Below are 14,108 nucleotides of genomic sequence, written 5' to 3' on the forward strand. Positions count from 1 at the left end.
GAACTTTTCTCATCTATGTCTGAGACTGCAAGTATGCCTGGTAGAATATGGAAAGAGTCTACTTTTCTAGCCTCACTGATGTAAAAGTAGGTGCAGACACATAACAGAGTAGTGTCTTTACCTGCAGCAAGTCTCTATTTTTAATGTGATGTGGACTTCTGGCTAGATAGCTAGATCAGTATCTTCATGAGACTAGAAATGACAGATTTAGCTGTGATGCACCATCTCTGATAGCAGTGTTTTGACAAAAAATTAAAGATTGGTGCTTTTCTAGGATGACTAAAGCTATCAGCAATGGCTGTAACAGGAGGATAGTTCATTACCATAGGCAGTGCAACACTTGAAGATTACTGGGGAAGCTGAACCAAGGTTGAGCCTTGTAAGTCACAGAACTTTCTGAGATATTAAGCAAAAATCAAAGTGGCAGTAACATTAAAGACAGATACTGAAGTAGAAAGGTTTCTACTCAGACCCATATCTGAGAGGAACGCAGAATAAGAGGAAGGTGAATCCTTCTGTAGATTCATGCTGTGCATTGGGTAGAGTGAAGTTGAGAGAAGGAGCATCATCAGAAGAAAAAAAATAGTGGACATACTGTTAGTGTATCAATATAATCCCTTTGTCAAACTGCATAAAGACATGCTCTCAGATCAGAGCAAATACTTTTTTTTTTTTTCCTTTTTTAGGATTTCTTCCTGAAATATAGCACATACAACAGATGTCTTTAAATGCTTGCAATCCTTTGTAAATAATGAGCTTTATTTTTAATGTACCCCATAGCTTTTCTTATGCTAAGATCTCTATTTTCTTTTCTAAGATCTCTACTACAGATCTTTACTAGAAATCTACTAAAGGTCTATTAGAGAACTCTACTAGAGATCTTTACTTCAGTATGCAAATCTCACAAAATTTTCTTCATTTGGAGATAGGTCTCATTAAAAAAAAAAATCAAGTCTATCTGTCTCCAACGTTTCTTTAACTGACAATATAACACAGCTTGCTTCTAAATACTCTGTGGCATTTTAACTCAGTGCTTCCTATGTGATCTGGAACTTGACACTTGGGCATACTTCCATTACTCTTCCCCATTGGCTGTGGAACCAATTAAATCTGAGATGATTATATGGAATTGCTCAACCTAGTCAATCGTTTGCTAAAGATGTTCTAGCTTCCTTATTTTTTTACACTGCCTGCTTATTCATTAGGTACAAAGGTTGGACAAAAACGAAGTGCTGTTACATGATATTATTTCTTGTCAGTGCACTGAAACATGTACATGCTGCCTCTAAGAAGCAACAGAAAGGTAAGACACTTGGCACACCTTTTTCAAAATGTAGGTGAAGATTTATTAGTATAACTTTTCTGCTAGACTGGAAACAAATATATCTCGAGGTATGTTAAAAGTTCAGGAATTACTGTGAACCTTCAACATGCAAAGCAAGTAAATTGTGCTTCAGTTAAAAGCCAGGGAACAGTCTGATTGTTTTCTGGAAACCAGAGTACTTGATTATACAAACCCCATTACCTCCCCAGATACGCCATTTTCTTTACAAATGCATCAAAAGCAACAGAAGTTACATTATTATTAAATGGTAGAAGTTTCAAAAACTCTCTGAGAAAAACCTTTTAAAGAAACGCTTCCGAGTTGAAATGACAAATGTCAAAGTATTATCAATGCATTGCCAGGCTCAGTTTCTTTCCAAGAATTTAAGCAGCAATTCTTAAAATCTTATTTTACTAAAAAGATATAGTGCAATTAAAATTACAGATGCTCTCCTGTTTTTCTATTGACTACTTGGGTTCCCCCATACACAATGCAAGAAATCAACATTGTAAGAACAACCTGAATTTTTCAACAGTATTAAAGTAAAAAAGAAGAAACTCTGTTTTTGACTTAGACATTTGTGCAGTACTTTTTTAGACAGAAAACAGATTTTTCCAGTTAACGGCATCCCTGTTACTCAACTATGCTAATCCTTCCTTTGAACTTCTGGAAAAAAAAAAAATCTTTCATTTTTAATTTGATTGTTATTAACTTACAGACTGAGCAACTTTTAAAAAAATCTTAGTATATTTTCCCACACTCCTAATGACAGCATGTTTTTTCTGAAACCTGCAAACTACAATATTGCTATTAATCTGTATTTCTAGATAGCATGGTTAAGGTCTTCTCTGTTTCTGAACATCTTGGAAGAGGTATCTCAGAAGTCCAAGTGTGTCACAAGTTCCAACTCTTACCATATTTGATATTGGGAGTTCACAAACTGCCACTAGCAATATGCAAATTGTCTCCAAAAATCACGCAGCCACCAATACTATTATTGACAAAAACAGTACCTAATACAGGAACTTAATACCACTGAGGCTAGCACCCCTTGCCCCTGATAATGTCCTTTTTTGTTTAATGTAAATTTCCAATAGCACTAAACCTACACAATGGATCAGAGTAGTAGATCAGGATACAAACAACCTCTTTCCAGGAAGTTATAAAGTTTCTGATTCACTGAGGTGAATAAGGTCAGTCTGTAGAGATACAAATGCATAGAAGCAAACAGATTTTTTTTTCTTTTATCTAACTGGCTATCTATATTTAGCATTGTTCCTTGTTGGTACAATTGAGCTTCCTTATGTAATTCTGTACCCATTCCCTTTTCTGTTAAATTCACTTAATGCTGCTCAAACTACAATAATCACTTTGAACACTTTATCTTTTTTGCCTTTTTTAATCTGGAAGATTGCAATCTAGGAATGAGATATTGAGGTACATTTAGTATACTGCCTTTTCTCTATGAGACTTCAGAGGCTTAAGCAAAGTGGAAAAATGTTACCAAAGGAATAATTACAAAAGGAATAATCTACCTTTTGCATAACATTTAATTCATATCTGGCATAAACATGGATCAGTTTAACATCTGAAAGACAAGATGCAGATCTTGCAAATAATGCCTGATTTCTTTCAGAGAAGTTAATATTGTAGTCAATACCATTTGTCAAAAAATCTTTCCTGACTCTCAGAAAACAAGGTACAAACCCATACAAAAACACCAGCACAAGAGACTGAACTGTGCTTACTTCGTTCCAAAGATCAGAGCAACCACTACACCTTTGTAGCACAGAGGTACATTGCTTATTTAATTTATTATAGTATGGATAACAAAGAGATTAGAAGACTATCCTACTCATTAAATGTTCACAAAACCTGTGACTTCACTTAAGAATATATGAGATACCTGGCCAAACAAACCAACAATCTAGTACAGCATTCTGCCTCTAACAGTGGCAAGAAAACAGGGACAGTAACCAAGCCCGGATACTTTTCTCAGATGATTCCTATTGTAGACTTCCAGTACCCATAACTGCTTTAATAGGGTATTAATGTGTATACCTCTGCCTACGGCTATTTGCCATATGGATATTTGTGAAACTCATCTACTAACTTGTCTACTCAATCCATTTGCTGTCTTCTGATACTGTCCACTGGATTTTAGGTTTGTCTTGATTCAGTGAAAGCTCAATGCATTAAAGCTGGTAACATGATTTTTCTCTTAACATTTCATGATATTTATGTAGAACAATTTTTTTTTTTAACCTTATCATGGAAATAATTTTATTATTTGCTAAACTGCTGATACAGAAGACACTGGTACTCAATATTTTAAAGCGTTATTTGCTTATTGCTAGGCTGTGAACATGAAGTTCTCTTGTCTCATGATCTGGGCTGGAACACTGTTTTTGAATCCAGTCACTGCTGACTGCAATGTTACATCTCAAACTGTAAGTTCCATGTGCATGTAAATTACCCTTATTTTTGAGATACAGTAGAAATTAAAGACTTTTAAAAGCCTGCAAACATGAAATTCCTGAGTATAGAAGCAGACAGAGATAAATAAAATGACACATTCTCCTGTGAAAAGGAAATTTGCTGCTACCAATCATTCTAAGCAGGGGAGTAGCACTGAAACATATTTGAGACGGTTTTGTATTTCAGTCAAATCCCTGCAGACAACAGGAGTGCCTCCTTTATATCTGCACAATTTTGCAATAGGCCTAAATCACAACAGCTATTTGGACAAGGCCAACCACTTGTTGAGAGATTGTTTTGAGAGATTTTTTCAGTTAGCACTTGCCCAAGTCAGGTCCAAATGTGTACAAGATATTTTGAAATATCCTTTTAGAGAATAGTTTAATGGATTTTGTATTTATATATAGGGGGATTAGGAGTCTGGCAAAAAAATGTTATTGAACTGTTTGCTCTTACTCACTGTCTACTGGTCCAGTACTGTATTTACTGTTTCATGGCTGGGACAAACATGAAGAAAAAAAGTATATGCAGACACTACACCTAATTTGTTTTAAAATAAGCTACCTAGACTCAGCCTGATAACAGCAGTAACGACTTGAGCATAGGCTACTCCCCTAGCAAGCGGAACAATAAACCAACCTGTTTTCAGTGCATACAATCTCCTTTAAAGCAAGTTAAATTACCTTGACAACAAACGGTAAGCTGCAGTGATGCATACATAAACCTATATGGAAATCTAATCTTTTCAGAAAAGAAAAATGTTTCCAGGTATTAAGAATATAAACACTCTCAAACCTGAGAAGTCTACAGCTATGCTAAACTTCAACTCAGAAAACCAAAATGAATTTAAATGCCACATTTATAATTACATATGTAGTCAATCCGGTTGAAGGTCTGCTCCAAAGATGTTTTCAATAGCAAACACAGCTACTTTAAAGCAACTCAATCCGTTTGAAAAAACACACATAAATTAATTGTCAGGCTTGAGTCCATTTTCTCTATGACAACTTCACTTGGTGGCTTCTCTATTTTGTGGCAAAAGAATCCTTTTCCTACTCTGTCAGACTTCATTAGAATTCCAAAATGGACAGCCCTATTACCTCCAAAACACCATGTCAGACTGGTTATATTCCAGGTATTATTCACATAAGCATTGCAACTATAACAGAGTTTAAGCACTAAGTTTACTGGCACTTCAGGTCTCTACACAATCGGATGATTCATTCCCCTGTATCACTAATCGACAAGCATATTAAGAACATCATAAACAAAAAGGCAGGAAGGCCAGCAGATTTTTTCTTGTAAAGGGCTGACATTAAATAGATTTTTTTTATTCCCTTAAAAGTCATAACTGGGACTCCATCACAAGATGTCCTTACACTATTTTAATTGTTGACATTCTCTTTTTTTCAACAGGTCATTTGTGAGGACTCTGGAAAGAACCTCTCTCGTATCCCCACTGATCTTTTGCCAAATGTTACCATATTAAGCCTCAAAAATAATAAAATCACTTTAAAAGACAATGGCAAAGATATTCTTCAGAGGCTTACTAACCTCACTGAACTTTATCTGAATGAAAACATGATTACTGTACTGTGTAATAACAGCTTCTACAATTTGACAAAACTTATAATTCTGGATATCAGCAACAATCTTATTAGCATAGTTCATCCAGCAGCATTTGCAGGACTAAATCAACTGTCAGTGTTGAATCTGTCCTATAACAGGATTACTCAATTAGATTCAGATGTATTTTCTTCTCTAAAAAGTCTCAGAGTTTTGAATCTACAAAATAACTTTTTGAAATCTTTTCATATAAAATCATCTTTTAAATTGGCTACAATTACCTTAGCTGGAAACCCATGGAACTGCTCCTGTGACCTCCTTGATTTACAGATATGTCTAACTGCTTCCAATGTGACAATGGGTAAGTTCTGCTAAGAGCAGCATTTCATATCTGTTTGCATCTTGTCTTAGCTTTTCCTGATGTGAATAATATCCACCACGTATTATGTATTTTTCAGTAATAAATTAGTTATCGGTGATTTTTTTTTTAGATAAAACTGTCAATTAATGGTATCTAATAGGCTCTCCATTGCTCATTCACAGAAAATGAAAACAACACTACATGCACATTCCCCAAAACAAAGGAAAAATTGTCCATCAGGGCTGCAACTATACAACTAGCTGACTGTGAAACTGAAAAAGCTTCTTTAGAAACCAGTATAACTTCCAATTCTGCCATTAACCGCAGAAGCACAGCCTTCCTAGCAGCTCCAACTCCAAACAACATCACTGAAAACAACGGAACACATGCAGGTAATATAATGACGCTTCCCTTCACTGCTTGCAATGTTTTATTTGCTGATCCATGATTTCATATGCTTTTGCATATGTACTGTAATTCTTCCGTAAAAGTCAGGGCTATGGAACAAGTGTACTTTCAGATTTTGTTAGACCATGTAACATGCTGCAGTGAATGTTATGCTCTACTAAGTAAGGCTGCAAAACAGATAAACCACACCTTAAACGACACTAAAAACTAAGGTGTGAAAATTTCTAGGGCTTGAAATTCTCCAGATGTCTGCATAAAAATAAATAAGTAAATAATTATTCCAAACTAACTGCTCACAAGATGTAGTCTTCTTAAAAAGTAAAAGATTGAGTGTATTAATTTTTATCCAGCTCTCAACTGTGTTCAGTGTAAGGGACACAGCTGTGCATATCCCATATTCTTTTAAAAATTCAGTAATAGCCTCCTTACATTATTTTTTTTGATGCTAGTTACAACATTGTTTGGTAAGATTTTACGTTTCCTTCTGGTAAAAATCAAATTTCTCTTTTTCTTCCATCCGAATTAATGTTCTCCACTTTCCCATAACGAAATACTCCACTTCCTGCTTTTGGCTAAAGCAGGAATATCCATCTTCTGGTTCACACACAAATCGTAAGCCACCACTGCCACTGACTTCTTTTGCTGTAGCCAGCATCTACAGTGTGACATCTATTGTGTGACAGTGGCCAGCACACAAAGTTAACTTGTATATAAAGACTACTAGTACCTACAGTCTATTGAAATTTACAAGAAATAAATAATACATAAATACATAATACATAAAAGAAATGTAACTGAACGGATTACACACAAACAATGTGGTATTTCAGGATACAGACATCACCACCATGTAGAAATTTAAGCCTGGGAAATATAATTTAATGTCAATTACTGATTTTTTTTTTCCATTCTCAAAGCCAGTCCTGGAATTATTTTTGAAAAAAAAAATAAAATATTTTATCTACACCTCCAGAACTTCAGATGACTTTTAAACAATTGTTTAATTTTAATAAATATGCATGGTGGGTTTACATTGCTATCAAATGTGAGATGTATGTGCATTTTTATTTTACTAGCTCTCCAGTAACAGCAGAAACTAACACTTCGGAGACATTTATTCCCATATAATCTTTTATTTTCTGAGTTCTCAATCTAACTATTCATAAATTAATGACAAAGTTCTTTCAGATATTACACATAAAGGTGACTGTTCTTTTTTTTTTTTTTTTCTTCTATCTGTTTTCAAGAGCTTCCACTCCTTGGCAAAAGTTGGACCTTCCTCGTGGGAGTCCTAGGGTTTGTCCTAAGCACTACATTCCTGATTTTTACTGCTATAAAATGCCCAACATGGTATCACTATTTGATCAGCTACAGTCACCGTCGTCTGGAAGAAAACGACCCAGAGATAACTGAACAGGAGTTCTCAGCTGACATGAATTCTTTTCCTGCAGTATCAGATACAAGCAATGAAGATCCCATAGTAATATTTGAGAAAACTACTGAATTTGAGCACGGCGAAGATGGATTTATTGAGGATAAATACATAGATTCATATATAACTGAGGAGAGCTGATATCCTATATGGTGGATGATGACTGACTTTTCAAACCCGTAGTATACTTGCTCCATTTACTTAGCCTTCCATGTTATGCTACTTAGGTACAATACAAATGGAACCTAAGCAGTCCATCTCCTTTCATCTCATCAAGTCTGAAACAAGCTATTGCTTCATGAATCATGAAATAAGTATTTCAAAACATGAAAGATCACTGATCATGTTACTATTTACTGGGGATAAAAAGCATACTGTACACTGCTTAACACGACCAAATGTTTAAAAAGCAGCTTGTGAAGCTGCCGTAATTACTGACGTTCAAGAGGTGAAGAAGACAGAGATGAAAAAATATTTATTTAAAGCACTGAAGAAGCAGACCACAGTCAGACCGGGGACTGAATCCGAATCAACAATGTCAAAGCTCAGTAGTTTATTAGTCAAAATGAGTATCTATCAGAGAATAGAGTTGCTTTTTTTTTTTTTTAAACCTGAATTAGCAGAGTAACAAAGACTGATTTCTCCACACCCTTAAATGTGTCTACATACAGTAAAATGATAAATATAATTATTGCATATAGAATCATAGAATCACTAAGGTTGGAAAAGATCATCTGGTCCAACCATCCTGCTAGCACCAGTATTATCCACCAAACCATGCCTTTATGCCTTAGTTTGATACTGAACCAAGTCTCTTCTCTGCACATTTTGTTAACACTTAAAAATGCATTTAGGGGTAGAACAGACATATTTACAAGCTATTGAAAACCACAGGATTAGTGAAAAGTGCATATTAAATGGAAATTGGTATTTTGAAAAGTATTTATTTACACATAAAACGTTATTGTTCTTCCTGGCGCCCAGTAGGATCAGACCTACTTCTTACATCTGCTGTCCCCAAATTAAACATCTCAAACTCAGCCTCTCAGCTTATCAGTACACAATCCGTTTTCATGGCTTTCAAACTCTCACTACAAGCATCTCGCTGATTTCATCTTCATTTCCACACATCCTTACTTTACTAGACAGGAATCTTAGTTCTAGCCCCCACTTCTGCTTACTTTCTCCACTCTGCTACTGAAACATAAGCTCCAAAATCCGGGACCTTAAAAGTAAGTCTTCACAAGCCAGAAGACGTCACTGCCACCTAGCTCCTCCTGAGTGAAATAGTAAGTATCTCCACAGCAGTTACTCAGAATAGTTTAAAGCCAGGAACCCCAGCTTCATCCTGATACTGGTACAGGATCTTGAAATTGTTTGGGGATGTCTCTTGTTGTATGGATTGTACTGTTAACAATTTCTTAATCAGATAACCTCTCAATTTTACCAAGTTCATGTATGATTTTAACAGCTTTTGAGAAGCATATATATTATGTACTTACGCTTGTCTTTCGGTGAAGATTTTATCCACACTCTGAGCATCTCGGTCATTCTGAACCTTTAACTTTAAAAAAAAATAAAAAATAAATGTATTTTGATATAATACATAATAAAAAAATACTTATACACAAGGGCAAAGTTTCCTTTAAGGTATCAAGAAGCTGCTAAGGATGCAGTACAGAAAGAAGCAGCAGATGTCTCCTGCTCCAGAGATGTTCCCAGGCTGTACTGAAGAAACAGCTTCTAAAATTGCAGTCTTCCACTGGAAACCTATGGAAGTAAGAAGACATCTCTCTCTCTGTTTGAAAAAGAAATGCTATCAAGTTTGTAACAAATCAATTCAATCAGTATTACTATCTATTAGCAATTAACTGCTTAAGCCTACAGACAGAATGCAAATATAATACTTTAAAGAGCATTCTTTATGATGCGGATTATGAGACTTTATTTTTCAATAAAGGAGAAAAATAAATGGCCAAGAAATACTCAGGTGGTTTTTCAAGCTACCAAACTAACCTTTTCTAAGACTAGCTGCTTTTGCTAAAGGACAACGTGATCACAAGAAATGGAAAGTGCTTAATACATCTATAGCCTTAATGCTTGCATGAAAACTCTCACTATCTTGGAAAATAAAGAAAACTAAAGAAGAACAAAGCTGATTCATTTTGTGGTTGTCCATGTTGCAGACCTAGTTCATGTTTATTATGCTGGAGGCATTTAGAAGGCAGAAGGAAAAGAGAAGTAAATAAATTTCCAGAGGATCAGGCAGCTTTAAAGGCAGTGCAGTCCAGTGAACTTGCCTTTCATAAGACTAGCATTCTATGCTTAGTCACATAAATAATGTATTTGAACACTTGAAATTTGAGGTGGGAACACAGCCTTCTCAGACCTAATACACAGAAGCATTGTCATGTGGTTTTGAAGACAATGCTTTAGATAGCCGTCTCACTACAAAGAACACTGTCAAGTACTATGGGCAATTTAACTGGAAAAAAATGTGTAAGTTTTAAATGAGTGATTTGTTTTTTTATATATGTCATGTTCAAAGTATCAAAAATTTAATATATGCCATTTCATTATTAAAATGTAGCAAGCACCCTAATTCTTACCATATTGTAATCATGAATCAATTCCGCCACATCTGTATTGGTGTTAAGTATATCCACAACCTGAAATGAGATAGAATTCCAACCTGTTGGCACTCTTCGTTGTTTTGTAATTATACACACAGAGAAAAGGAGCAACTTGCAAAACACTCATAAAAACACAACAGATATCTATTATTGCAAAAGGAAAAAAAAATGATTTGTGAATCTGCATAGATTACACATAGTTTTCAGAAGTAATTCTCATATGTAGCCGTACAAACCCACAAACAATATGCAGCAGTCATTTCTTAAATGCAACTGCTTCTCCTATCTTTCTTGTTTTCTTTAGTTCCCATTTTTTCTTTCCCAGTAACTGAATAAACACAGTACTAACCAGTAAACTTTTAAACAGGAACATCAATAAAAAAGATGTTGAATTTAAGCAAAAACAGGATGAAGAGAAGGAGACAAGGGAGTGTTCAGTATCAGAAGCTGATAGCAGCATACCATGTTGTAGTCTGCTAGCTGACCTTGAAATTCTTTGATTTCACCAGCTAGAGCCTCTGCCCTAAACACAAAACAAGAAGCCAAAATTAAGACAGGAAGCATCATATAATAAAAATGAAATAACAAAAAAAAATAATTATGTAATGATTTCCTGAAGGCTGTGAAACGTGAAAACAGCCTAGAACAAAGTCTTGTGGCTGAGAAAGCTAACTTCGTATTAGCTGCGACACAGCTCACCTTTTTTCATACGACAAATAGACTGATTTCTCCTGCTTGTACATTTCTACTTCTTCCTGCAGCTTGTTAATTTCTGTTGTGAGTTCATTTGTTTTGCTCCTGCAAAAATAAACAAAAGATTTACTCAAACTTAAATATACAGCTAAAACACAGCTAAAACAGAAACAGCATTTTACTCTAAGTGATGTGCAATAAGTATCTCTTTATCACAGAGTACCAAATTTCTAACAACTATTTCTGAGAAAAGCTAGAGAAATGAGGGGAAAAAATAAAGTGGTTCTATCACATAAAATTGTAAGAATAGCTGCCTGGAAGAGAAGGACCTGGGCCTATTGGTTAATAGTTGGCTGAATATGAGCCAGCAGTGTGCTCTGGTGGCCAAGAATGCCAACAGCATCCTGGCTCGTATAAGCATTGTGACCAGCAGGGCTAGGGAAGTGATTGTCCCCCTGTACTCGGCTCTGGTGAGGCCGTACCTCGAATACTGTGTTCAGATTTGGGCCCCTCGCTACAAGAAGGACATCGAGGTGCTCGAGCGAGTCCAGAGAAGGGCAACGAAGCTGGGGAGGGGCCTGGAGAACAAGTCCTACGAGGAGCGGCTGAGGGAGCTGGGCTTGTTCAGCCTGGAGAAGAGGAGGCTCAGGCGCGACCTTATCGCTCTCTACAGATACCTTAAAGGAGGCTGTAGCAAGGTGGGGGTTGGTCTGTTCTCCCACGTGCCTGGTGACAGGATGAGGGGGAATGGGCTAAAGTTGTGCCAGGGGAGTTTTAGGTTGGATGTTAGGAAGAACTTCTTTACTGAGAGGGTTGTGAGGCATTGGAACAGGCTGCCCAGGGAAGTGGTGGAGTCACCATTCCTGGAGGTCTTTAAAAGACGTTTAGATGTAGAGCTTAGGGATATGGTTTAGTGGAAGACTTGTTAGTGTTAGGTCAGAGGTTGGACTAGGTGGTCTTGGAGGTCTCTTCCAATCTAGACAATTCTGTGATTTTGTGAAATTATTAGAAAACCTGGACATGAAATAAAATGTTTTAATTAGCTTTTTGTTGCTTCTGGTGAAAGAGACGTGAATCCTTCTCAGATGGACCAGAAAAAAATAATCATCCACAATCTGTGGAAGGATGCTGTATCATCCCTGTATAGAACAACATCTTTTAGGATTGACTATTCAATACTGCAATGTGGCCAACTGACAATGGAGCACATGTTTTTGTCATTGTCATCTCAAGGCATAATTCAAGCAAACCACCTGAAGCACGCACTGAAAAAGTACTTAGTTCAGGATGCTATGTCTTACAGTTGGAGCTATGCCACAGGTGGAAGTTCAAAATCACTGATGCTTCTGGAACTAACGCTGCAGGAGTGCATTTAACTTAGCAAGCCTAGTAACAAAATGTCAAAGAAATCTTGTACTTGGACATAAGCATAAAATTCCTCTTCTCCTACAAACTACCTGCAAAATGACCTTCTTATGTGTTATAACAGACCAGATTTCATTAACAGTGAACACCACTCATCCCATGCTATTATTAAGAATAGCTCTACCTTTATGCCAGAAAGGGAACAGAGCATGAAGCCTTCCACAATTTGAATGTATTTTTAAGACATACCTCAGCAGTCCAAGATAATACGTTTTATCCATTATCTGCCTCTGAGGACCTGACAAAGGAGAGTACGATGACAGTTCATTAAAAAGCAACACATTCTGATTAACTGCAAAGCAGGAAAACAACATGCAGATTTTACAAGCAGAGACAGTAGATTTTACTTTGTTAAAACAAATGAAGGCAGAAATTCATTTTGGACTTTTATGAAAACAAACAGTATTTTTTTAGCTATTTGAATATTTACAATGCAACGAAGTATTTTAATTATTCTGTAGTGCTGGAAGAAGATAAAATGTATCCTGTTGCATTCTAATCTATTCTAATGATTTTTAAATAGATATAAAAATCATATGGGAAGCGTGGGCACAGAAAAGCCTTTCTCATCTCTAACGGCCAAAAACAAAGGAGGGAGGATGTATTCATCTTCCTTTCCTTTCTGTTACATTTTGTAGTCATAGTTATTCACCCTGCAATTTATACAACTATGAAAAGTTTTCCTTTAAACCATAAATATTTCTCCAGAACTTTTTTAGACACTTTGATAGCTATTTTCAACAAAAAATACCTTTCATTCCAGTTTTCATTCCACTTAATCCTTGTTGCGTCACTGGGCGGTCTGCAACTTTAATCTGAGATGATAAAATTCCGCTAGCAGTTGAAGGACCACCACGAGAACCAGGTCTTGAGGTACTAGGAGGCATCTAGAAGAAAACAAACAGACAAACAAACAAATCCCAATGCTGAATTGTGATTTTACTACCCTTCTGTAACTGCCAAAGCTTGAGTCACTCTCTAAACTCTCCAAGCGGGAAGCTTTTAGATTTACATCTGTTCACGTAAACAAAGCTTCAGACAAATGTCTGCTGTAGAAAGGTACAAGATCACCTCTTGAGGGAAGAGATGACTGCGATTGCTGCGTTCCTTGTTCGCCGTAGGTGACATCAGTACCAAGATCTCCCAGATGAAGTCTTGATGGAAGAGTGCCCTTACCTCTCTCAGCCCAAATCACAAAGCAAAACTCTCTATGACTGGAAATCTTTCAACTCTTCCTGAGAAAATCTCTCTCCGGTCATGGAGATTAGATACCAAAAAGACACCAAAAAAGATACCAAAGTTGACGTTCAACTTTTTTTTTTTTTTTTTTTTTTTTTAAACATACCCCTGTTCCTATCCTGGTTGCTGATGGAGTCCGTGACGAAGAGGCCGGCCGTGCTGCCAGCCCCATTCCTGCTCTCGACGAGGGCCGAGCTACGGGCGGCCTGTGACCACTGGCCATATTTTGTGGCCTTTGGGACCCCTCCCTGGAGGGCAGGGTAACAGCCCTTTCACGTGGAAAGCTGGCTTGGGACGACCAGAGGCCGACTCGTTAAAGATTTAATTCTCCCCCCTCACAATAGCTGAACAAACACCCTGCGGGACGCCTGGGGCACGGCCGGCCCCTGGCCCCCGCTGTCCCCGTCCCCCTCAGCATGCCGCCGCCATGTCGCGCACCGCCACGGGTCTCCCAGCAACACCGCCAACACCCCCCCAATCAAACTACAACTCCCATGCTGCCTCGCGGCGGCAGCGCAACCTCTTCCACCCTCCGCGCATCGCGTTGCC

At 37.1% G+C, this 14,108-nt stretch overlaps 2 protein-coding genes across 3 annotated transcripts in view; one reads left to right on the forward strand and one right to left on the reverse strand.

Annotated features, from left to right (window-relative positions):
* IFT74 (intraflagellar transport 74) overlaps window positions 1-14,049 on the reverse strand; it is a 41,792-nt gene extending 27,743 nt beyond the window's left edge. Inside the window, exons 1-7 of one of the 2 annotated variants that reach the window (XR_005261575.2) lie at window positions 13,666-14,049; window positions 13,072-13,207; window positions 12,510-12,558; window positions 10,902-11,000; window positions 10,665-10,725; window positions 10,179-10,238; window positions 9,072-9,133 (exon numbers count right to left, since the gene is read on the reverse strand). Coding sequence is in view for 1 of the 2 variants with exons in the window: in XM_038170174.2 (XP_038026102.1) it covers window positions 9,072-9,133; window positions 10,179-10,238; window positions 10,665-10,725; window positions 10,902-11,000; window positions 12,510-12,558; window positions 13,072-13,207; window positions 13,666-13,782 (584 nt within the window). In the remaining variant the exon portion in view is untranslated. The remainder of the gene's footprint in view (window positions 1-9,071; window positions 9,134-10,178; window positions 10,239-10,664; window positions 10,726-10,901; window positions 11,001-12,509; window positions 12,559-13,071; window positions 13,208-13,665) is intronic. The other variant, XM_038170174.2, reaches the window with a different exon arrangement.
* On the forward strand, window positions 1,173-9,728 carry LRRC19 (leucine rich repeat containing 19). Its single transcript, XM_072030712.1, has 5 exons — window positions 1,173-1,303; window positions 3,682-3,774; window positions 5,219-5,729; window positions 5,912-6,121; window positions 7,385-9,728. Exons 1-5 carry the CDS (start codon window positions 1,271-1,273, stop codon window positions 7,708-7,710), a joined length of 1,173 nt encoding a protein of 390 aa, XP_071886813.1. The 5' UTR covers window positions 1,173-1,270; the 3' UTR covers window positions 7,711-9,728.
* Window positions 14,050-14,108: the final 59 nt, after the last annotated feature.

Source organism: Anas platyrhynchos, chromosome Z (assembly GCF_047663525.1).
Source record: "Anas platyrhynchos isolate ZD024472 breed Pekin duck chromosome Z, IASCAAS_PekinDuck_T2T, whole genome shotgun sequence".
Classification (NCBI taxonomy): Eukaryota; Metazoa; Chordata; class Aves; order Anseriformes; family Anatidae; genus Anas; species Anas platyrhynchos.

Excerpts from the sequence above, each read along its gene's own strand:
- LRRC19 (XM_072030712.1), top strand. The coding sequence starts at position 1,271 with ATGTACATGCTGCCTCTAAGAAGCAACAGAAAG. Across the intron at positions 1,304-3,681 it reads CTCTAAGAAGCAACAGAAAG|GCTGTGAACATGAAGTTCTC; the intron begins GTAAGACACTTG and ends GCTTATTGCTAG. Across the intron at positions 5,730-5,911 it reads TGCTTCCAATGTGACAATGG|AAAATGAAAACAACACTACA; the intron begins GTAAGTTCTGCT and ends GCTCATTCACAG.